At 40.4% G+C, this 24,896-nt stretch overlaps 1 protein-coding gene across 1 annotated transcript in view; it reads right to left on the bottom strand.

Moving 5' to 3' along the window:
• Window positions 1-24,896, bottom strand: part of fer1l4 (fer-1 like family member 4) — an 84,216-nt gene that overhangs the window by 17,576 nt on the left and 41,744 nt on the right. The window contains 17 exon segments of the mRNA XM_062986245.1: window positions 106-260; window positions 5,158-5,328; window positions 5,436-5,563; window positions 6,983-7,099; window positions 8,726-8,860; window positions 8,949-9,055; window positions 10,362-10,401; window positions 10,546-10,662; window positions 14,189-14,301; window positions 16,986-17,154; window positions 17,643-17,804; window positions 18,424-18,534; window positions 20,327-20,500; window positions 21,772-21,906; window positions 22,301-22,425; window positions 22,580-22,763; window positions 24,709-24,861. Coding sequence (XP_062842315.1) covers window positions 106-260; window positions 5,158-5,328; window positions 5,436-5,563; window positions 6,983-7,099; window positions 8,726-8,860; window positions 8,949-9,055; window positions 10,362-10,401; window positions 10,546-10,662; window positions 14,189-14,301; window positions 16,986-17,154; window positions 17,643-17,804; window positions 18,424-18,534; window positions 20,327-20,500; window positions 21,772-21,906; window positions 22,301-22,425; window positions 22,580-22,763; window positions 24,709-24,861 — 2,296 coding nt within the window.

Raw genomic sequence — 24,896 nt, 5'->3', positions numbered from 1 at the left:
GTAGGTAGGCAATCAAAAAAACGCTAAGTATTCATTTTAATTGATCATATTTCAGTAATACAATATGACTCAGTTTGAACACTAAGCTGCAAACTACATACAGACCTTCAGGAAAAGCCTCAGTTGCAATTTTGAAGATTTTGGTGAGAACCTTGACCTCCCACTCTCTGTACTCAGGGGAAGGGATTCCGTTCTTCCGGCAGAGCTCAGCCAGGATGGCACAAGGCTTCTTGGCATCTCTCCACATATTATAGCCATCCCTGGCATTACAAAAAATGCTTTAATTAAATCTGCTTTAACAAAATTATTAAATTCATATTTATTACAAAGAGAAAAAAAATAAAATGCATTACATTAAGGATTAATAAAAAAAAGATTAAATTAGGAAAAAAGTTAAACAGTTAAAATAAAAACAATTAAAAATAAAGTTCTGCAGCGGTAAAGTACGCTAGTGCACCAGAGTTGGGTTTCTAGATACATCGTATCGAAACTCAGCTCTACCTTTCCGACTGGGTTGGGCGGCAGTATGAACAACGTTTGGCTGTTGTTCATGGGCTTAGCGGGTAGAGTCGGAGCATAGGTCCTCTTAACTGGTACAACTGCGGCCCCTGCTGGTTGGCTGACGGCGCCTGCACAGGGCTGAGGAATAACATTGAGGGGGGTGTGACCCTCCGTGCGCAGTGTCTCTCGGTGTATGAACTCGGCTCGTGCGGGTGTAAAATGCAAGTCTGTACCGATTGCGTGCCGGAGGGGGCGCAATTCGGTTGAGTGGCATCCTCAGTCAGCGGCAAGGGGTTGAACCAGTATAGAGTACATAATCAGGGTAATTGGATATGACTAGAATGGGGATAAAAATTGGGGAAAGAAGTGGGAAAAAAATATATTAAAAAAAAAAAAAATGTTCCAGCATTTATTCATTAATTGTCTGTTTTATTACCACTTTGTATAAGGGTGGCCATTACAGCTTCCCGAATCCCCCTTGACGACGCCCCTGAGATGGCAGAATGTCTCCAATGTTTAAAAAGTTAAAAAATGGCTTTTAATAAAATTTTTACCCTTTACATTTTCATCTACTTGTAGCTAGTGTTTAAATTAATTAAATGCATTAATCATATATATTACACTACATGGACAAAAGTATTTGGACACCCCTTCTGATTATTCAACTTTTGTGTTTCAGCCACAACAGTTGCTAACAGGTAATAAATCAATCATATAAAGGAAAATACACTGATCAGCCATAACATTAAAACCACCTCTTTGTTTCTACACTCACTGTCCATTTTATCAGCTCCACTTACCATATAGAAGCACTTTGTAGTTCTACAATTACTGACTGTAATTGGCTGATCAGTGTATATGCTTTTAACTTTGCAGCAACAGTTTCGGAGAGGTCCTTTCCTGTTCCAGCATTACTGTGCTTCTCTGCCCAAGACATGAAGCTTGATTTAAAGAAACTCCAGTGGCCTGTACAGAGCCCTGACCTCAGCCCCACTGAACAGCTTTGGAATGAACCGGAATATCAGCTGAGGCATTCTTGACCAACCATATAAATGCTCTTTAGACTGAATGTGCACAAATGTCCACAGACATACTTCCAAATCTTGTGAGAAGTCTCAAGAGGCCACTGTATTTTAATACCATTTGTTTTCGAAATGGGATGTTCAGCAACCTCATAATAAGGTGTCCAAATACTTTTGACAATATAGTTATAATAAGTGTTATAAATTTTTCTGTAATTCGGTGCATATATTGTTATGTTAAATTTAAATAAAAACATATTTGCCCCAGTTATTTTGTTTGCTGGTGTCACAAACCACTTACACTGTCTGTAGATACATATACAGTGTATCACAAAAGTGAGTACACCCCTCACATTTCTGCAGATATTTAAGTATATCTTTTCATGGGACAACACTGACAAAATGACACTTTGACACAATGAAAAGTAGTCTGTGTGCAGCTTATATAACAGTGTAAATTTATTCTTCCCTCAAAATAACTCAATATACAGCCATTAATGTCTAAACCACCGGCAACAAAAGTGAGTACACCCCTAAGAGACTACACCCCTAAATGTCCAAATTGAGCACTGCTTGTCATTTTCCCTGCAAAATGTCATGTGATTTGTTAGTGTTACTAGGTCTCAGTTGTGCATAGGGAGCAGGTGTGTTCAATTTAGTAGTACAGCTCTCACACTCTCTCATACTGGTCACTGAAAGTTCCAACATGGCACCTCATGGCAAAGAACTCTCTGAGGATCTTAAAAGACGAATTGTTGCGCTACATGAAGATGGCCAAGGCTACAAGAAGATTGCCAACACCCTGAAACTGAGCTGCAGCACAGTGGCCAAGATCATCCAGCGTTTTAAAAGAGCAGGGTCCACTCAGAACAGACCTCGCGTTGGTCGTCCAAAGAAGCTGAGTGCACGTGCTCAGCGTCACATCCAACTGCTGTCTTTGAAAGATAGGCGCAGGAGTGCTGTCAGCATTGCTGCAGAGATTGAAAAGGTGGGGGGTCAGCCTGTCAGTGCTCAGACCATACGCCGCACACTACATCAAATTGGTCTGCATGGCTGTCACCCCAGAAGGAAGCCTCTTCTGAAGTCTCTACACAAGAAAGCCCGCAAACAGTTTGCTGAAGACATGTCAACAAAGGACATGGATTACTGGAACCAGGTCCTATGGTCTGATGAGACCAAGATTAATTTGTTTGGTTCAGATGGTCTCAAGCATGTGTGGCGGCAATCAGGTGAGGAGTACAAAGATAAGTGTGTCATGCCTACAGTCAAGCATTGTGGTGGGAATGCCATGGTCTGGGGCTGCATGAGTGCAGCAGGTGTTGGGGAGTTACATTTCATTGAGGGACACATGAACTCCAATATGTACTGTGAAATACTGAGCAGAGCATGATCCCCTCCCTCCGGAAACTGGGTCGCAGGGCAGTGTTCCAGCATGATAATGACCCCAAACACACCTCTAAGACGACCACTGCTTTATTGAAGAGGCTGAGGGTAAAGGTGATGGACTGGCCAAGCATGTCTCCAGACCTAAACCCAATAGAACATCTTTGGGGCATCCTCAAGCGGAAGGTGGAGGAGCGCAAAGTCTCGAATATCCGCCAGCTCCGTGATGTCGTCATGGAGGAGTGGAAAAGCATTCCAGTGGCAACCTGTGAAGCTCTGGTAAACTCCATGCCCAGGAGAGTTAAGGCAGTTCTGGGAAATAATGGTGGCCACACAAAATATTGACACTTCAGGAACTTTCACTAAGGGGTGTACTCACTTTTGTTGCCGGTGGTTTAGACATTAATGGCTGTATATTGAGTTATTTTGAGGGAAGAATAAATTTACACTGTTATATAAGCTGCACACAGACTACTTTTCATTGTGTCAAAGTGTCATTTTGTCAGTGTTGTCCCATGAAAAGATATACTTAAATATCTGCAGAAATGTGAGGGGTGTACTCACTTTTGTGATACACTGTATATATATACATATATATTATACACACACATATATATTTCTCTTTTTCTCAATTTTTTCCCCAACTTTCTCCCCTAATTTAGTCGTATCCAATTACCCTGATTGCGTTACGCTTCACCTCTACCAATACAACCCTCCACTGCTGACTAAAAAGCTTCACAACTTCAGCCTTGTGCATGGAGAGCCACACCCTCATCAGTATTATTCCCCAACTTTGCACAGGCGCCATCAACCAGCCAGCAGAAGTCGTAATTGCACCAGTTATGAGGGACCCTGGTCCGGCTCATCCCACCCTGAACAATAGCCAATCGTTGTTCATGTGTCTGCCCAGCCCAGCCAGATGCCAGAGCTGAGATTCGATATGATGTATTCGAAATTTCAGCTCTGATGAGCAGCCCTTATTTAATTCATTTAATTAAATTAATTATGTAATTTAATTATTGTTGAATATATAAAATAATCAACTTTGTGGCAACAATTTGGAAAAGGCCCTGTCCTGTTCCAGACTGTACACAATAAAAAGAGTTTCATAGCCCATGTTGTGCAGCTGGTGTGCTATTCAAAACTATTCGAATTTCAGTTATCCTACTGGTCAGTTCCTAGTGTGCCCTAGCGTGCACAGTTGTCAGTACCTGCAGCAGACAAAAATTGGCCCCTAAAGTCTGATGTGTGGGAAAAGACCGGACTAAAAAGGGACCCTTCATCTGTATAGAGATGAAGAAACATGGAGGTCGGTGCGTGGCTCTCCGTATCCACTGAAGTGTGCAAATAAGAAAGGTTCGGTGGACTGTGCATACACCGGAGGGAGCGTGTGTCAGGCAAATATACCCTCCTCAGACACCATCAGGGTTTCCAGCAGCGGAAGACAAATTGGCTACACTAAATTGGGAGAAAAAGGGAAGATGTTGCACAAATAAAATAGTAAAAAAGTTCTATAAAGACATTGTTTGACAATAACACTGAAGTAAAAGCGTGGTCCTTCTTGTTCAACATCAGTGTTTGGGCTGAAGTGTCCTGTTTTGACAGAATGTGCATATATATTTCCACAGACACACTACAAAACCTTGTGCAAAGCCTTTTCAAAAGAGTGCAATATACTGTAGTCACTAAGGCAATTTTTTATGCTCCATTTAATGCCCATTGTTTTGCACTCGGGGCAGCACGGTAGCTCAGTGGGTAGCACTGTTGGGTAGCAAGAAGGACCTGGGTTCGATCCCCAGGCGGGGCACTCCGGGTCCTTTCTGTGTGGAGTTTGCATGTTCTCCCCGTGTCTGTGTGGGTCTCCTCCGTGAGCTCTGGTTTCCTCCCACAGTCCAAAAACATGCAGTCAAGTTAATTGAAGACACTAAATTGCGCTATAGGTGAATGTGTGTGTGTGTGTGTGTGTGTGTGTGTGTGTGTGTGTGTGTGTATGCCTTGCGATGGACTGGCGCCCCATCCAGGGTGTTACTGTGTGCCTTGTGCCCATTGAAAAGCTGGGATAGGCTCCAGCACCCCACGACCCTAATGGGTTTTTCAGCAAGATTGGTCAAGTGTCTACAAACTTTTGGCCATGTAATGGATATGTATATAAATATGAATATTAAATGCATTCAATGTAATAAAAAAAACTAGTGAGAAAAATAATGTTAAATATGTACATTAATGTAAACAAAAGCCAGCTAGAACTCACTTATCATAGTGCAGTGCTAGTCCACAGCCAGCACGGTGTCTGCTGTAAAAACGATTCTCCAGGTCAATCCTGGTTTCTCCAATCACGTCGTCTGATCCCACCAGATCATGGTCAAACACACTCAGTATAAGCTCAGTTTCCAGAGGAAATGACAAGGTCAGCTCAAATACTCTACAGTAGCACGAGGGAAACATGAGGAAAGGCAAGTTACACAAGTTAAACATACACTGTTTTTTAATCATTTACTTTAAGTAAACTGGTCATGGGTGTGTACTTACTCTCCAAAGACAGGGTTTAGTTGTTTGGGAATATATCTCTCCTTGGAGTCCAGATGCTGCTGTCCCACCTTTATCACCACGTAGGGGTCGGCCTTACCATTCGGGTCAGCTGGAGCCAAGTTTGTAGCCTTCGAAATTATGTAAAATGTAAATTAGTAATATTAAATTAACGTTTTGTTGGAAAAGTATGTTAGTAATTATGCTAATGCAATACAAATAGAAATTAGCAGCTGGCAACAAATACAATGCTCTGTGACCTAACAGTGGCAAGTTGGTGGTACTTAAACCTGCAACATTTTGATCAATAGTTCAGTACTTCAACCATTGAGCTACCATTGCTCTGCACAGCACAGCTCCTCACAGCTCCACAGATCAATTTTGGGCTTGTCGGGGTAGGCATAAATCATGGCAGATGTGCTACACATACCCCCCCCCATTCAGATATGCTTAATTTGTACCCCCAATATCCCAATATAGTGATGTGAAATTATACACTGTCAAATCACACTATTTTTGACGGCTGCAGCACGTAGCTCATTAAGGAAGTCACATTCCGTGAGCTGGCTTGGTGGGTATATAAGGTGTGGAAGGCACGTACACCCATACATGCTGACTGTCTTCCATGGGACAGATGGGATCTTCCAGCAAGCCAATGCGACACGTCACTCGGCTAGAAATGTCCGACACTGGTTGAAAGAGCATGACCAAGACTTCCAAGTACTACCCTGGCCCCCTAATTCCCCAGACTTGAATCCAACTAAGCATCTGTGGGACTACCTCGATCATTGTGTTCGCTCTGTGGATCCTACCCCACGCCCCCTCCAGCAGCTGTGGGATGCACTTTAGTCAGCATGGCTCCAGATACCTTTGAATCTACCAAGACCTTACTGAGTCACTCCCAGCCCAACAGTCTAGCTGTTGTCCAATTCCTCCATGTACAATTCCTGGTTACGTCCTTGCATCTGGTCATGAACTTGGACATTCTATTTCGAAACCATTTCGAACCAATATGGAGTTACTCTATATTTGCAACTGTTTTAGGAAGGCTTTCCATAAGAATTCTGAGCTTGTCTGTTAAAATTTATGCCCATTTAGTCAAAAAGCATTTGGGAGGTTTAGGCACTGATGCTGAAAGATGAGCCCTAGCTTGCAATTAACATTCTAATTCATCCCTAGGGATTTTACTGATGGTTAAGGCAAAACAGTTCAGACATCTGAAGTTCCTCTACACCAAACTATAGAAATCAAGGGGGTTTAAGGGCCTTGTTTTGTGCCATAGGAACTGGGAAGCCTTTCTCTCTCAGTTAGAATGATTGAGATTGTTTTATATTACGTTTTAGACACTTGTTAGCAATGTGTGTGGCTAAAACACACACTCAATCATTTCAAAATATGTCATTTAAATACATTTGACCATACAATGTAAATAAATTAACAATTTGTGAAATTAATAATAACAAGGTTTGTCTGTATGTCTTCATTTACATGAATTACTCAGGATGAGTTTAGTGATATAGCTTAATATAAGATTTTATATTAATTTTCACCTTAATCACATACACTCTGGCAAGAACTTTGACTGGGGCATTTTTGGGAATTCCGTTAGTGATCTGGAAGTCTGCATCCTCCTCTTCAGGTGCTATCGGGTAAATCAGAAATGAGCCCTGCAACACATTAAAATAACGCTGCTGAAGAGGGTTACGCACAACCAGACCAGCATGCTATCCAAAAATCATTCATTCACTCATTGTCTGTTTTACAACTAACCACACAAAAGTTAAGAAACACCCTTGGATAGGTTGCCAGGTACTGGGATTTACACATTTAGATTTTCAGCATTTAGTAGACGCTCTTATCCAGAGTGACTTACAGAAGTGCTTCCACAGTGAACATTTCTCTCCTCTAGTGCATGTTAGTTCTCAGCTTAAGTGCTTAGTAAAGATGTGGGTCTTTAATCGTCTTTTGAAAACAGTGAGAGAGGTTTTGATGTTCGAACAGAGACAGAAGAAGTTGGTTCTACCTCTTGGGTGACAGTACAGAAAAGAGCCTTGACGCCTGTCTTTCTCGAGTTCTGGGTGGAGGGTCAAGACGAGCAAGACTCAGAGGTTGTGTGGTACATAGCACGGTTTGATGAGTTCTCTAAGGTAGCTTGGAGTTGGTCCATTTTTGGCTTTGTAGGCGAGCATCAGTGTTTTAAACTGAATGAGGGCAGCTACAGGAAGCCAGTGAAGAGAACGCAGCAGTACTCACACATCTGACTCACACATTCACACATACATTCCCACCTAGGGCCTATATATATATATATATACACACACCGATCAGCCGATCACTGTCCATGTTATCAGCTCCACCTACCATATAGAAGCACTTTGTAGTTCTACAATTACTGACTGTAGTCCATCTGTTTCTCTAAATACATTTTTAGCCTGCTTTCCTGCTGTTGTTCAATTGTCAGGACCACCACAGAGCAGGTATTATTTAGGTGGTGGATCATTCTCAGCACTGTAGTGACACTGACATGGTGGTGGTGTGTTAGTGTGTGTTGTGCTGGTATGAGTGGATCAGACACAGCAATGCTGATGCAGTTTTTAAACACCTCACTGTGACTGCTGGACTGAGAATAGTCCAAAAACATCCATCCATGAGCAGCATCCTGTGACCACTGATGAAGGTCTCGAAGATGACCAACTCAAACAGCAGCAGTAGATGAGCGATCGTCTCTGACTTTACATCTACAACTAGGTAGGAGTGTCTAATAGAGTGGACAGTGAGTGTACACGGCATTTTAAAACTCCAGCAGCGCTGCTGTGTCTGATCCACTCATACCAGCACAACACACACTAACACACCACCACCATGTCAGTGTCACTGCAGTGCTGAGAATGACCCACCACCCAAGTAATACCTGCTCTGTGGGGGTCCTGACCATTGAAGAAGAACATAAAAGGGGGCTAACAAAGCATGCAGAGAAACAGATGGACTACAGTCAGTAATTGTAGAACTACAAAGTGCTCCTTTATGGTAAGTGGAGCTGATAAAATAGACAGTGAGTGTAGAAACAAGGAGGTGGTTTTAATGTTATGGCTGATCAGTGTATACTGTACATCTATTTACATTGTTCATTTTACTGCTTATCATATGTGCATGTTAAGCACTTTTTTGGACCTTAGTGCTGTGTTTTCGTATATATTCACACCCCCTGGAAAAAAGCCTCGCCTTTTAGTCTGTTAAATCATGGTTTTACTCTAATACCAAGAGCAAGTATGTTGCCCAGTTACATAGATTACCTTGTATTTGCCCATGGCTCTGTCACTGTCATCCTCTTCCTCATCATCAAAGTTGGACTTGCCTTTGTAAATGGGGAAAATGTGTAACCAGTCCATGAACTGACTGAATTCGTTTTCTAGCTCCGACTTGTAAAGCTAAAGGGACAAACGAAAAGTAAGAAACATGATCCTAATTGTTAAAGAATAAATGTCTAAAAATACAAAGAGCTAGTGAAATACAAACCTTTATTGTAGCAATATGTTTCCTCTTTGGCTTTGGAGGCTCTATTTCAACGACCACTGCATCTTCATCCTCTGCTTCTAGATTAGACATGTTGAAAGTCCCTCCCTCTGTTGCATGAATAATTAAAAGTAGAATTAAGGGGTGTTTAGCAGTGGTTCTTAACCTTTTTTTCCTCTTATACCCCCCTGTGTTAACATGGGTTATAATATTATTCTTATACTTTTAGCAAGGATGACAAAAGGAAATGGCTTTGCCTGATTTCTAACCCCTAGGACCGAAGCTGCCCACCCCGATTATAGACAAAGGCGCAGAGCTTGGAGGTTCTAGGTCATAGAAAGTTGTGGTGATCAGGGATCTTGGGTTGCTGTCGTTCTGCCTCTTTTGTCCGATCACTCAGTTTTGTTGATGGTGGGGGAGGTGACACTGACATGGTGGTGGTGTGTTAGTGTGTGTTGTGCTGGTATGAGTGGATAAGACACAGCAGTGATGATGGAGTTTTTAAACACCTCACTGTCCCTGCTGGACTGAGAATAGTCCACCAACCAAAAATATCCAGCTAACAGCGCCCTGTGGGAAGCATCCTGTGACCACTGATGAAGGTCTAGAAGATGACCGACTCAAACAGCAGCAACAGATGAGCGATCGTCTCTGACTTTACATCTACAATGTGGAGCAACAAAAAAAAAACTCCAGCAGCGCTGCTGTGTCTGATCCACTCATATCAGCACAACACACACTAACACACCACCACCATGTCAGTGTCACTGCAGTGCTGAGAATGATCCACTACCTAAATAATACCTGCTCTGTGGTGGTCCTGTGGGGGTCCTGACCATTAAAGACTGGATTCTGTAAAGTTGCAGGCTAAAAAGGTATATAAAGAAACAGATGGACTACAGTCAGTAATTGTAAAACTACAAAGTGCTCCTATATGGTCAGTGGAGCTGATGAAAAGGACAGTAAGTGTAGAAACAAGGAGGTGGTTTTAATATTATGGCTGATCGGTGTATCTTGGTATTTTGGTTCATATAGCAGGTTTATTTCTATAGGGGATCTATATGACATCACAAGAAATCTCCCATAAGCGTATTGACTTTTCTATCCCTATATGTGTAATTCTTTAATACTCTTCTCAATTAAATGCAAACAATTAAATGCTTTCTAGGCTCACTGAGGCCTGCTAGTGGTCCCCTGGTTGAGAACCACTGGTGAATAGAACAGTAACCCACATGTAAAGAAGGGCAGTTCCAATCCCATAGATGTGACATTTAAATGTAATGTAACCTTCACAAGCTTATATGTAGTAAGACAATGTAGATCTAGTCCTGTAGCTACTGACTTGCCCAACATTATGTATGAATTTTGAATCAATTATAAGGCATTTTTATTGTTTATTTACATATAATAAATTACCTCCATCTTGTGCATCATCCATCTCTTCATCTTTCTCCTCCTAAAACAGAGGAGAGATTTTTGATTCAGTTAAAATACCTAATTTTATACAGATAAATAACAGTTTAAGAACGTGTAAGTAAGTGCACATCAGACTTTGTTAACAGTGGTTATTTAAAATACCCATAATTAACCAATTTATCACCTGCTTTTCAAGTTCTGCCAGAGAAGCATAATATTTAGACCACCAATCAAGCTCTTCCTTTTCTGGCTCTTCCTCCTCGAGTTCTTCCTCCTTTTTTATCACTGCTTTAAATGGAGCCTGAAATCAAAATTTTTGAGCTTTTTTGAGCATCGACTAAACAGACATTCCATCATATCACAGTCTGTATAATGGCAATTAATTTAATTTAATAGTTTACATATATACACACATGGGCAATGCTTATGTTTTGGCAGTACTTTGGTTTTCTAAAAATTTAGAAATTATATGAAGTCTGGAGTCAAAATATACATACAGCTTTATTTGATATTTTCATGATGACAAAATAATAAATATGATAAATACATTTATTTATTCATTTATTAGGATTGTAACGTCATGTTTTACACACTTTGGTTACATTCATGACGGGACAGGTAATTACTCATTACACAAGATTTATCAGCTCAAGTCTTTAATGTCGAACACGGTCATCATGGACAATTTAGTGTCTTCAATTCACCTCACTTACACGTCTTTGGACTGTGGGAGGAAACCGGAGCTTCCAGAGGAAACCCACGCAGACACGGGAACAACATGCAAACTCCACACAGACAGGACCACTTAAATTGGGAATCGAACCCATGCTGACAGTACTACCCACTGAGCCATCATGCCGCCCGGCCAAGTAACTAGTGATGCAAATTCCTTAAAAATATGGATGGATGGATGGATGGATAGACAGACAGACATATAGATAGACATATAGATAGATAGATAGATAGATAGATAGATAGATAGATAGATAGATAGATAGATAGATAGATAGATAGATAGATAGACAGACAGACAGACAGACAGACAGACAGACACACAGACATACAGACATACAGACAGATAGATAGATAGATAGATAGATAGATAGATAGATAGATAGATAGATAGTAGATAGATAGATAGATAGATAGATAGATAGATAGATAGATAGATAGATAGATAGATAGATAGATAGATAGACAGCCAGATAGATAGATAGACAGACAGATAGAGAGACAGACAGACAGACGGATAGATAGATAGATAGACAGACAGACAGACAGACACATAGATAGATAGATAGATAGATAGATAGATAGATAGATAGATAGATAGATAGATAGATAGACAGACAGACGGACGGACGGACGGACGGACGGAATCTTGCTTCCGCTATCCAAGACATTTTGGACAATTGGATACTTCCAACTTTATGGGAACTGTTTGGGGAAGGCACTTTTCTATTCCAGTATGATTGTGCCCTTATGCATAACACAAGGTCCATACTGTATAAAGGCATGGTTGGGTGAGTTTGGTGTGGAAAAACTTGACTAGCCTACATAGAGCTTTGATCTCAACCTTATCGAAAATTTTGGAATGAACTAGAATGGAGATTGTGAGCCAAGTCTTTTTGTGAAACATCATTGTCTAACTTTATAAATGTTCTTCTAGATGAATTGACAAAAATTCTCACAGACACACTCTAAGATTAAGTGGAAACTGATTGCTACAGACAGACAGACTGGAACACACACACAAACTCTCAGATACACAAAGATTTAGAAACTCCCACTGGGAGGTAACAGTAGGAATTCTACTTTAATGCCAAAATTATTTGAGAGCAATCAAGCAAAAAAAAAAAAAAAAGCACCAAGCAGCATTTCTGGTTGGTCACTGAGGAATCAAGCAAACTGTCACTGTCAAACTGTCAGACTCAAACCGTAATTTAAGATCCGAAGGGGTTGAGAAAAGCTGTAATTGTTTATTAGAAGCTACTTTAAAGCTACAACTCAATGAATCAACACATACCCTCATATCACTGAGAATCACACATATCACCAAATTCCAACTGCCGCTAGAGTGCTACTGTATGCATGGTTAATCAATGTGTTCTGACCTAAAATAGTCAACATTTGGTGAAATGGAGATACAAAAAGATTGTTCACTTTTTTTACTTTTGGTTTATTATAATAGGCGAGTTTTTGTTGTTACTAAAGACTTTTACCCACTCCTCTATACAATCTTTTCATCTTTTATATATTTCATCTATTATATCCATTAATCTGTATCAGCTGGAGCAACTACACAACTCAATTAAATTAACAGTTAACATAACAGCAGTAATTCTAATAAGAGCTCTTCTAATCTTTTTATTTTATTAATAGTGGCCCAATCTAGTCACCGTGACTGTATTTTTTGAAGCACATAATCAGACAACTTAGAGCAGAATAATTTGATCTACTTACAACCCCACATCAGAAGAAGTTGGGACAGTGTGGAAAATGCAGATAAAATAAAAATGCAGTGTTCCTTACATTTACATTGACTTTAATTTGATTGCAGACAGTTTGAACCCAAGATATTTTATTTTATCTGCTCAACTTCATTTCATTTATTAATATACCTCCATTCCTGCATTTCAGGCCTGCAACACATTCCAAAAAAGTTGGGACTGGGGCAACTTAGGGCTAGTAATGAGGTGAAAAAACTAAATTATGATTTGATTCCAAACAGGTGATTGTAATCATGGTTTGGTACAAAAGCAGCATCCAGGAAAGGCTTTGATGAGCAAAGATGGCTAGAGGATCTCCAGTTTGTCAATACATGCGTGAGAAAATGATTGAAATGTTTAAAAACAATGTACCTCAAAGAAAGATTGAAAAGGATTTGCATATTTCTCCCTCTACAGTGCATAATATCATTAAATAATTGAAGGAATCAAGAGAAATTTCAGTGCGTAAAGGCCAAGGGCGCAAGTTTAAGCTGAACGCCCGTGATCTTCGATCCCTCAGACGGAACTGCATCAAGAACCGTCACTCAACAATAGCTGATATGACCACATGGGTGAGGGATTACTTTGGCAAACCTTTGTCAAGCACTACAATACAGAGTTACATGCACAAATACCACTTAAAACTTTACTGTTAAAAAAAAAAGCCTTATGTTAACCATGTCCAGAAGTGGCGTCGACTTCTCTGGGCTCAGAGGCATCTAGGATGGACCATCACACAGTGGAAACGTGTATTGTGGTCAGATGAATCAGCATTCCAGGTCTTTTTTGGAAAAAATTGGACGCTGTGTGCTCCGGACCAAAGACGAAAAGGAGCATCCAGACTGTTATCAGCAACAAGTCCAAAAACCAGGGTCTGTCATGGTATGGGACTGTGTCAGTGCCTCTGGCAAAGGTAATTTACACTTCTGTGATGTCAGAATTAATAATAATAATAATAATACATTTTATTTATATAGCGCTTTTCAAGATTATTATTATTATTATTATTATTATTACCGAATTACAGAATTAATGCAGAAAAGTACATTGAGATCTTAGAGCAACATGTGCTGCCTTCAAGACGTCATCTTTTCCAGGGACGTCCATGCATTTTTCAACAAGACAATGCAAAACCACATGCTGCACACATTACAAAGGCATGGCTGAGGAAGAAGAGGGTACAGGTACTGGACTGGCCTGCCTGCAGTCCTGACATGTCCCCAATAGAGAATGTGTGAGAATGTGTGAGTAATGGTATCATCATTGGAGTAATGTGAATAAAAACATATTAATGTAAGTTACCAGATAAATAAAACATATACAGATGAACAATCTTACCGTGACTAGATTAAGAGGATTTATAGGAATTTTCGTGTCCTTTAGTTGAAATCCTCTCAGGTCCATGCTCACAACTGTCTGGAGGGCTGTGGACTGTTTTGGTGGTTTTTTCTCTGAAATTAAAAACAAAAATTCCAGTTTCTGAATCGAATGCCCACCTTTAAATACAACTTTAAGTCCTTTAATGGCAGAAAAATATTCTAAATAAAGAAATGTAAAAATGTTTTGTATTTGCAATATGTCCAATTAATGAGGTTTTTTTTTATAGATTTTAAAATAGTTTTAAATATATATTTTTTAAATGCTATGATTTTTACCATATAAAAAGCGTTAGGTATGTTATTAACTAGACGTTAATAACATTTTTATATAATATTTTATACAATATGTTACTTAAGTAAATACCAGCATGGTATTGGTGTCCATCAGTGCCCAAGGCAGATACAGTTTCAGTGACCAGAGAGGCAGGAACTTTATGACCACTGACAGGTGAAGTGAATAACACTGATTATCTCTTCATCATGGCACCTGTTAGTGGGTGGGATATATTAGGCAGCAAGTGAACATTTTATCCTCAAAGTTGATGTGTTTGAAGCAGGAAAAATGGACAAGTGTAAGGATTTGAGCGAGCTTGACAAGGGCCAATTTGTGATGGCTAGACGACTGGGTCGGAGCATCTCCAAAACTGCAGCTCTTGTGGGGTGTTCCCAGTCTGCAGTGGTCACTATTTATCAAAGGTGGTCCAAGGAAGGAACGGTGGTAAGCCGGCAACAGGGTCATGGCTCATTGATGCACGTGGGGAGTGAAAGCTGGCCCGTGTGGTCTGATCCAACAGACGAGATACTGTAGCTCAAACTGCTGAAGAAGTTAATGCTGGTTCTGCATCGCAGTTTGTTGTGTAAGGGGCTGCATAGCCGCAGACCAGTCAGGGTGCCCATGCTGACCCCTGTCCACCACCAAAAGTGCCAACAATAGGCACATGAGCATCGAAACTGGACCACGGAGCAATGGAAGAAGGTAGCCTGGTCTGATGAATCACGTTTTCTTTTACATCACGTGGATGGCCGGGAGCGTGTGTGTCGCTTACCTGGGGAACACATGGCACCAGGATGCACTATGGGATAAAGGCAAGCCGGTGGAGGCAGTGTGATGCTTTGGGCAATGTTCTGCTGGGAAACATTGGGTCCTGCCATCCATTTGGATGTTATCTTGACACCACCTACCTAAGCATTGTTGCAGACCATGTTCACCCTTTCATGGAAATGGTATTCCCTGATGGCTGTGACCTCTTTCAGCAGGATAATGCGCCCTGCCACAAAGCAGAAATGGTTCAGGAATGGTTTGAGGAGCACAACAACGAGTTTGTCCAATTCAATCGAGCATCTGTGGGATGCGCTGGACAAACAAGTTCGATCCATGGAGGCCCCACCTTGCAACTTACAGGAGTTAAAGGATCTGCTGCTAACATCTTGGTGCCAGATACCACAGCACACCTTTAGAGGTCTAGTGGAGTCCATGCCTCAACGGGTCAGGGCTGTTTTGGCAGTAAAAGGGGACCAACACAATATTAGGAAGGTGGTCATAATGTTATGCCTGATCAGTGTATATTGGTCTTTTGGAGAGACACATGCTGTCATCACTGCATGTCTATTTCAGCAGAACAATGTCTGGCTTTATTCTGCAAGAGTGAGAGAGCGAGACTTCATGGATATAAAGTATGTACAGTGGGGGAAATAAGTATTTGATCCCCTGCTGATTTTGTAAGTTTACCCCCTTACAAAGACTTGAACAGTCTATAATTTTTATGGAAGGTTTATTTTAACAGAGAGAGACAGAATATCAACAAAAAATCCAGAAAAAAAAACATTAAATAAAAGTTATAAATTAATTTGTATTTAATTAAGGGAAATAAGTATTTGATCCCCTACCAACCAGCAAGAATTCTGACCCGCACAGACCGGTTATGTGCCCATGAGGCACACAAATTAGTCCTGTCCCTGTATAAAAGACTCCTGTCACAGAATCAGTTTCTTCCGTTCAAATCTCTCGACCACCATGGGCAAGACCAAAGAGCTATCAAAGGACGTCAGGGACAAGATTGTAGACCTGCACAAGGCTGGAACGGGCTACAAGACCATCAGCAAGAAGCTTGGTGAGAAAGAGACCACTGTTGGTGCGATAATTCGAAAATGGAAGAAATACAAGATCACAGTCAATCACCCTCACTCTGGAGCTCCATGCAAGATCTCACCTGGTGGGGTAAGAATGATTCTGGTGAGGTGCAGGTGAGGTCAGTCCAGAATTACACGGGAGGAGCTTGTCAATGATCTCAAGGGAGCTGGGAGCAGAGAAATGCTGGATATGACCCCAAGAACACCATCCCCACCGGGCATTTCTTTGCCTCCAAACACGACGAGTGGAGTTGATGCCAAAGAGCTCAATTTTTGTCTCATTTGACCATATCACATTCTCCCAAGCTTTCTCTGAATCATTCATCATTATTTCCCTTAATTAAATACAAATTAATTTATAACTTTTATTTATTGTTTTTTTTCTGGATTTTATTATAGACTGTTCAAGTCTTTGTAAGGGGGTAAACTTACAAAATCAGCAGGGGATCAAATACTTATTTTCCCCACTGTATGCTTGACTGGCCTGCCTGCAGTCCAGATCTGTCTCCTATTGAAAATGTATGACACGTCATGAAGAGGAAAATTAGACAATGATGAGCACGGACTGTTGAGAAAGTCTTGTTTACAGCAAACAGACACAGCTATGACATCCACACGTTTCATACCCTCAGGTTCTTGTTCCTCCTCCTCCCTCCACTCCTCCAAGTCTTTGGGGGCAAAATGCATGAGACTTTGCACAACATGAGTGCCCACCAGAACTAGCCGCCCAAAGGCCCGCTGCTCCATTACAAAGATGGTGAGAGGAGGATGTAGATACACCAGCTCTGGAAGCTCCTATTGACAAACAACAAACTTTCAGCTACATACAAGTGCATGAGGTAATTCCTAGTGTTGCTGACATACTCTGACTAGCATCATTAACATCATGGTGTCCATATCTTTTTGACCATGTAGGTAAACAATTACTAAATAACACATCTGTTACTTTATATAACATGTTAGTCCACAAATGATGAGCTTGTTAGACATACTATTATGGAGTTATGGAGTGAGCATTATTAGTCAAAAGAGCATTTGCGAGGTCATGCACTGATGTTAGACAAAAAGGATTGCAATAAATGTTCTAATTCATTATGTATTCATATAGTTAAGGACAAGTGCAATTTTTACACCTGTTATACGCTTACAGTAGGTGTGGCTGAAACACATGAACTCAGTAGGAGGAATGTCCAAATACTTTTGGCCATTCAGTGTACATTGGGTCTACCTAAAAAACTAAAACTAAAAAATCTAAAGCTACGTATGTGTATAATTGTCCTTACCACATCAAAGTGCTTGACAAGCTCACTAAAATTGGGGTTCTGCTTGTAGTTTGCAATCTCCTCGGATTCAATCAACTGTCCCGCACACTCCATTCGAACCTGAGGTTTCTCCACCTCGAACAGGTTCACACGCTTCAAGTCTCTCAGCCCCCAATACAACACCTGCCATATATAAAAACACACTGCAGTAAACCCATTTAGAAAAGCATACAGTGCTGCTCAAGTGACGCAGCGGTAAAACACGCTAGCACACCAGAGCTGAGATTTCAAACACATCATTTTGGATGTCAGCTCTGCCATCCGACTGGGCTGGGCGGCTACATGAACGATTTAGCGACAGACCAGGGTTCCTCATAACTGATGCAGCTACGACCTCTGCTGGCTGATTGATGCCGCCTGCTCAAAGTCGAGGAATAATGCGTTGATCAGGGTATGGCTCTCCATACACAAAGATGATCCGCCTGTGAACTCGCCTCGTGCAGGTGAAAATACGCAGTCGGTACTGTACACATGTCGGGGGGGTGTGTATCAGTTGCGGCGCTCCTCAGTCAGCAGTAGAGGGTAGTATCGGTATAGAGGAAGCGTAACACAATCAGGGTAATTAGATACAACTAGATTAGGGAAAAAATTGCAAAAAAAGAAAAGAAAAGCATACAGCAAAACTTAATGAGCAAAACCTAATGAACACACTTTTCTATTTGTAAACAGTTAGCGTAATAGACCACTTCAGCGCCTAGTAATTAAACTAAATTATAGAGATAAAAAAGTAATAAAAATGTACCTCTATCCTGAACTTCCTCAGAACAGGCCGGACACCATCAGGGATGATGTATCGTCTCTCTACCTCCAGGTACTCCGGCTCTTTTGGATCTACATCCAGTGGCACCGATGGCTAAACATAAATATACATGTTACATTATGTTACATAACATTGTATAACCAGAGAGACGTTTCAAAAGTCCTACTGTGAAGTTACATACATGTTAAACAGATTATAAAAGTACCTTATAGGGGCAAGGTTTTGTGGAAAAAAGCTAATCACATATGCAATTCTAATTAAAATACCTATCACAACACAACATACCTGCTAATTAAAATTACCTACAAAGTATTATAACATTAAAGGAATAAGCATTTTTATGTAATAAACTTTATCTTATCTTAAGCATTTTATCTAATCTCTATTTACCACAACTTTACATCATCTACATGCAATTACCACAACCAAATAAGTTTAACCCAATACTAACTACCACTACCAAAGCAGTAGTATCTCAGCAGCTAAGGTATTGGAATCGTAACTGGAAGGTTGCTTGTTTAAGACCAACCACTGCCAGTTGCCACTGTTGGAATGTATCTGGCCTTAATTGAAGGTAGCTTTGTACAACCCCAGATCAGAAAAAGTTAGGGCAGTATGGAAAATGCAAATAAAATAAGGACCATTCAGACTGTTATAAGCAACAAGTCCAAAAGCCAGGGTCTGTCATGGTCTGTGTCAGTGCCCTTGGCAAAGGTCATTTACACTTCTGTGATGGCAGCATTAATGCAGAAAAGTACATAGAGATCTTAGAGCAACATGTGCTGCCTTCAAGACGTCATCTTTTCCAGGGACGTCCATGCAGTTTTCAACAAGACAATGCAAAACAACATGCTGCACACATTACAAAGGCATGGCTGCGGAAGAAGAGGGTACGGGTACTGGACTGGCCTGCCTGCAGTCCTGATCTGTCCCCTATAGAGAATGTGTGGAGAGTTTTGAAACGAAAAATGCATCAACAACGACCCCATACTGTTGCACATCTTAAGACGTGTTTGCAGGAAGAATGGGACAAAATAAAAGCTGATACACTAACGCTTGGTATCCTCGGTGCCAAAATGTCTTTTAAAAAGTCCCAACTTTTTTTGGAATGTGTTGCAGGCCTGAAATGCAGGAATGGATGTTTATTAATAAATTAAATAAAGTTGAGCAGACAAAACATGAAATATCTCAGGTTCATCCTGTCTGCAATCAAATAAAAGTCAAAGTAAATGGAAGAAAACTGTGTGTTTTATTATTTGCATTTTTCATGCTGTCCCAACTTTTTCTGATTTGGGGTTGTACAAAAAACTCTTGTTACTCACGTTTTTGCTATGATAATACCAAAATTATTTTAATAAAAAACTTGATATGTAGGAAAACCCATTTCACTTTCCTTTAAGGACTGATGCATACTGAAGTGTGTCATGAAATCTAGGTACATCACAATGGACAGTGGTAGCTCAGCAGGTAAACAAATGGACTAGTAAACAGAAAATCACTGGTTTAAGCCACCACTGTTATGTTGCCACTTTTGTGCCCTTGAGGAAGGTCTTTAGCCTTCAGTTGCTTGGATTGTACACGGTCACAATTGTAAGCTTAGCATAAAAGCATCTGCTAAATGACAAAGATTAATTATGAATATTGATAATAAAACAGATTGTTCATTTAAATGATCATGACTTCTGTTCTTCTTTGAGTACAGAATCTGTTTTTGTAATAATGTGGCAATTATTTATTTGTGACACATGCAATAAAGCCTCGGTCCAAACCACTGGACTAATCCTATAAGCACCACTCTGACTGACAGTGTTCAGGCACTGATTGACTGGATTCTGTCCAAAATGACATTAGCATTTAGAATAAGCAGTAAAACTAAAGGTCAGACCTCTCCAAATCCAGAGTAATCCAGCTCTACTAGCTCAAAGGCTGCCAAAAGCTCTCCCGCTTTACTCTTCCCTTTAGTGATGTCGAAGAACTTCAGCATGGGTTTCTTATACGGCTCCTCTACAAATTTCAGCTCTGGTTCTGCAAACGCTCGACCTAAAGACTGTGGACTCCCCTGTGCAAAATTCATAGCAGATCAGTTAGAAGCAGGTAGCACAAGATTTGGAATGAAAAGCATTGCATCAATATTTTATAAAGCAGTTCTGAAGTACACTTTATGGCCAAAAGTATGCGTACACCTGAGTAAGAACTGGTTGGAAATACAATATCATTAATTCTATTCTCTTGTTATATATTATGGCAGACTCCACTCTTCTGGAAGGTGTTCATTTAGTTGAAAAGGACTGATGCTGAATGAAAAATATCTACAGTCAATTAAATTAATTTAATTTATATATTTGATATATTTTATTTTATATACACCAATTAGGCATAACATTAAAACCACCTCCTTGTTTCTACACTCACTGTTCATTTTATCAGCTCCACTTACCATGTTCTTCAATGGTCAGGACCCCCACAGGACCACTACAGAGCAGGTATTATTTAAGTGGTGGATGATTCTCAGCACTGCAGTGACATTGACATGGTGGTGGTGTGTTAGTGTGTCTTGTGCTGGTATGAGTGGATAAGACACAGCAGCGCTGATAGAGTTTTTAAACACCTCACTGTCACTGCTGGACTGAGAATAGTCCACCAACCAAAATCATCCAGCCAACAGCGCCCCTTGGGCAGCGTCCTGTGACCAGTTATGAAGGTCTAGAAGATGACCAACTCAAACAGCAGCAATAGATGAGCGATCGTCTCTGACTTTCCATCTACAAGGTGGACCAACTAGGTAGGAGTGTCTGATCCACTTATACCAGCACAACACACACTAACACACCACCACCATGTCAGTGTCACTGCAGTGCTGAGAATGATCTATCACCTAAATAATACCTGCTGTGTGGTGGTCCTGTGGGGGTCCTGGCCATTGAAGAACAGGGTGAAAGCAGGCTAAAAAATATATGTAGAGAAATAGATGGACTACAGTCAGTAATTGTAGAACTACAAAGTGCTTCTATATGGTAAGCGGAGCTGATAAAATGGACAGTGAGTGTAGAAACAAGGAGGTGGTTGTAATGTTATGGATGATCAGTGTATATTTTATACATTGTTTTTGTTAGTATTTGTACATTGTACATTAGTTAATCAGTTGCATCAGTTTGATTACTATTTCTGTTAAGACATCAAATTAACTTGTAAATTGATTGCCGAGATAAATGAGCTGGAAATGAACATTGTACACCACAACAATTTTTATATCATTGCTCTATTATATGTATTATTGGATTCAGTATTGATAGACTAAATTCATGAAAGTGTTAATACAGTAAAGCTTACTAGTTTATTTTGGTTGTAGAAGTTGATAATAACCACAGGTGGGTCGCCCCTGAAGTCGTCCTTACTGCCCTCCATGAGAATTTGTTCATAGAGCAGTAACTCAGACCAGGTGGGGGACAGAGTCTCTTCAAAGATCTACAAATCAAACACATCAAAGGCTGTCAGTGTCAATTTAAAGACATATAGCATATTTTCAAAAACTGAGTACTCGGACTCAGGCTGGACCATACAAGAGTATATAACATCTGATGGTAGGATTTTGGTGGAGATGTGGCTCTAATATTGTTTTTTATGTGCTGTACACCGTCAGTACTGCTTATTTCACATTAGCATTGTGTATAGGTTGGGTATTGGGTATGTCTAATGAAAAAATAATTTTAATTAAGAGTAAAACTGGTGCTGAATAAGTGTTTTCTTAAATAATTGAAATTATCTTGTATTGATGTGCTATTTAAACCACAGATCTAATTGTATAATATATAAGCATGTTTCACTGTGTGATTACATTGTAAAACCTTGCTCAACTCACCTGTGTAACCTGACACTGAGTGGAGAATACAACCTTAGCGAAAGGGTCTGATAGGCCATTATCATTTGCAGCGATGATGCCACGTGCTTGGTAAATGTGGGCACGCAGCTGGAAATAACGACTGTCTGAATAAACAATGCACACAGCACAATAATTAATTATCATCATAACAATCTGACACAATAGACAGACACAAATAATTAGCAAGTGAGTTTGAAGGGTTAGTAACTGATCACTACCATTGTTACCAAAATAAAGGACATTTCATAGCAGACTTACCATCCACTTCTAGTTTAGTAGGAGGCATGTTGGGGGGTATTGGGGTCCCAAAGGTTGCTGTCTCATATACGGGCCTGAACTCGGCAGGAAGGCTTGTTACAGAGTTCTTTGAATACTTAGTGACGCCAAGCCACAAGTAGATTTCCAGTTTTGCAAAGATCTCACCCAGTGGTCCTCCAGGAGTCTACGGAAAATTGGTGAATAAAAAAACTTGCTGATGATGCAATTTTAATTAATTTAATTATTTTATAATGTACAATCATGCAACTTTTTTAAATGCATTTTCTCCTTTTTCTCCCGATTTTAGCGCATCCAATCTTTTACCCAATTGCGTTATGCTTCCTCTCTACTGGAGCTGACCCCCACCCCGATTGAGGAGAGCGAGACTTTCACACGCCCCCTCCGACATGTGTTCAGTAGCAGATTGCATCTTTATACCCACACGAGACTTAGTGCACGGAGAGCCATGAGTTATGAGTCCCTATCTGGCTTATCCTACGCTATGAACAACAGCCAATCATTGTTTATGCAGCCTCCCAGCCAAGCCGGATGGCAGAGCTGAGATTCGATACTATGTATTCGAAATCCCAGCACTGGTGTGCTAGCATGTTTAACCCTTGCGCCACCTGAGCGGCCAACAATTATGCAACATTAAGTGAATTATATAACAGTTCTGTCACAGATTTATGTAGACACCATTATCACATAGATAATGTTAGCTGATTAGATTGCTTGCCTTTGTTTTGGTGTTTTGAAATATTTGTAAAAGTGGGGCCTTTAATGCCGCTCAGGTGGCGTAGCGGTAAAAACACATGCTGTTCACCAGAGCTGGGATCTCGAATACATTCGTATCGAATCTCGGCTCTGCCTGCCGGCTGAGGCTGAGCGGCCACATGGACAATGATTGGCCTGTTGTTCAGATAGGGGCGGGATTAATCCGGATGGGGACTCTCTCTCAGACTAGTGCGATTACGACCTTTGCTGGTTGGTGGCGCCTGCACGGAGATGGGAAAGGAGTGCGGTAGAGGGTGTGGCTCTCCGTACACAGCGCTGTACTGCACTGCACTCGTCAAGTGTAGGTGATAAGATCTATAAGTTCGATTGCTGTGCACGTGTTGGAGGGGGCGTGGAGCAGCCTCGTCCTCCCCAATCAGGAGCAGGGACCAGCATTAGTGAGAGGATGATTGATAGGCAGAAATGGGATGCGCTAAAGTGGGAGAAAAAAAGGGGGGGGAAAAAGTGCCGCCTTTGTTGGTGTCATTATATTCTTGGTGAATTATAGTACAGTGGATAATTCTTTTCAAATTCTGTCACGGGTGTATGTAGGTACAATTGCCACATACTGTAGATAATGTAAAGCTAAGTTTTTAGCTAATATTAAACTAGCTTAAACGTAGCCCACTGGATTATACCAGGAATCCGTTGTCTAACATACAACCACATAAAGTAACTGCTTTCTACTTGTTTACCATAAACTACATTAAACAATAAAATTACAAAATAAAAAACAATTAAAAACTAAAATTAAAATAAATAAAAAATTCATTTGTCTTAATTGGCTTTAACTTAGCCCTACTGATCTACAGTATGTAATAGCAGCTAATAAACTATATTTAAAAAACATTTAGCCCAGTTAGCTCATAGTCCAAGTTAGCAAGCTTGTTTTATAGTTTCTGTACAAAACAATTCAGGTCAATGTATCTATCTGTAATACTTTGTATATCAGATTAGTGATAAAAGTTGTTGGTGCTAGCACTGGTCTGAGCTGACTTTGGTTTTCCCACCTGTTTTTCAGCCATGTGTGTTTTGTTACCACCCGTTTTCTGTTCATGTTCATTGCAGCTGTACCTTATTTCACCTGCCTTGATTCACCATTTATTTAATCGCATTTCTTTTTGCAGACCAGTGTGAAGTATTTGTAAACATAGTTTTGGTGTTTTTGAGTACAGGTTATATAGTACAGGCCTATCCTTATTCTAGTTGTTTGCTAATTGAGCAACCTGAATTCCTGTTTTTTTAAAGCAGGCTTTCGCAATGTGTGTAGAGACAAGGAGGTGGTTTTAATGTTATGGCTGATCGGTGTATGTTTACTGTGTACAAGTCATTAGTGCAGTATAATTTGGAGATACCTTCATGTAAAGGGTAGAGATTTTGCCACAGTTTTTGCCCCTTTCTTCCTCCACCAAGGAGAAGAGGATCGAGTGAACTGGGATTCGAGCATATGCTATTCTTTTTTCTCCACTCATCATCCACAGGAACACATCTGGCAAAGTGCTCTGGGGCTACAAATACAAATACAACACAAAAAGTTGTAAAC

The sequence above is a fragment of the Trichomycterus rosablanca genome, chromosome 24 (genome assembly GCF_030014385.1).
Source record: "Trichomycterus rosablanca isolate fTriRos1 chromosome 24, fTriRos1.hap1, whole genome shotgun sequence".
Taxonomy (NCBI): Eukaryota; Metazoa; Chordata; class Actinopteri; order Siluriformes; family Trichomycteridae; genus Trichomycterus; species Trichomycterus rosablanca.
This window is presented reverse-complemented; position numbering and strand designations above follow the sequence as displayed.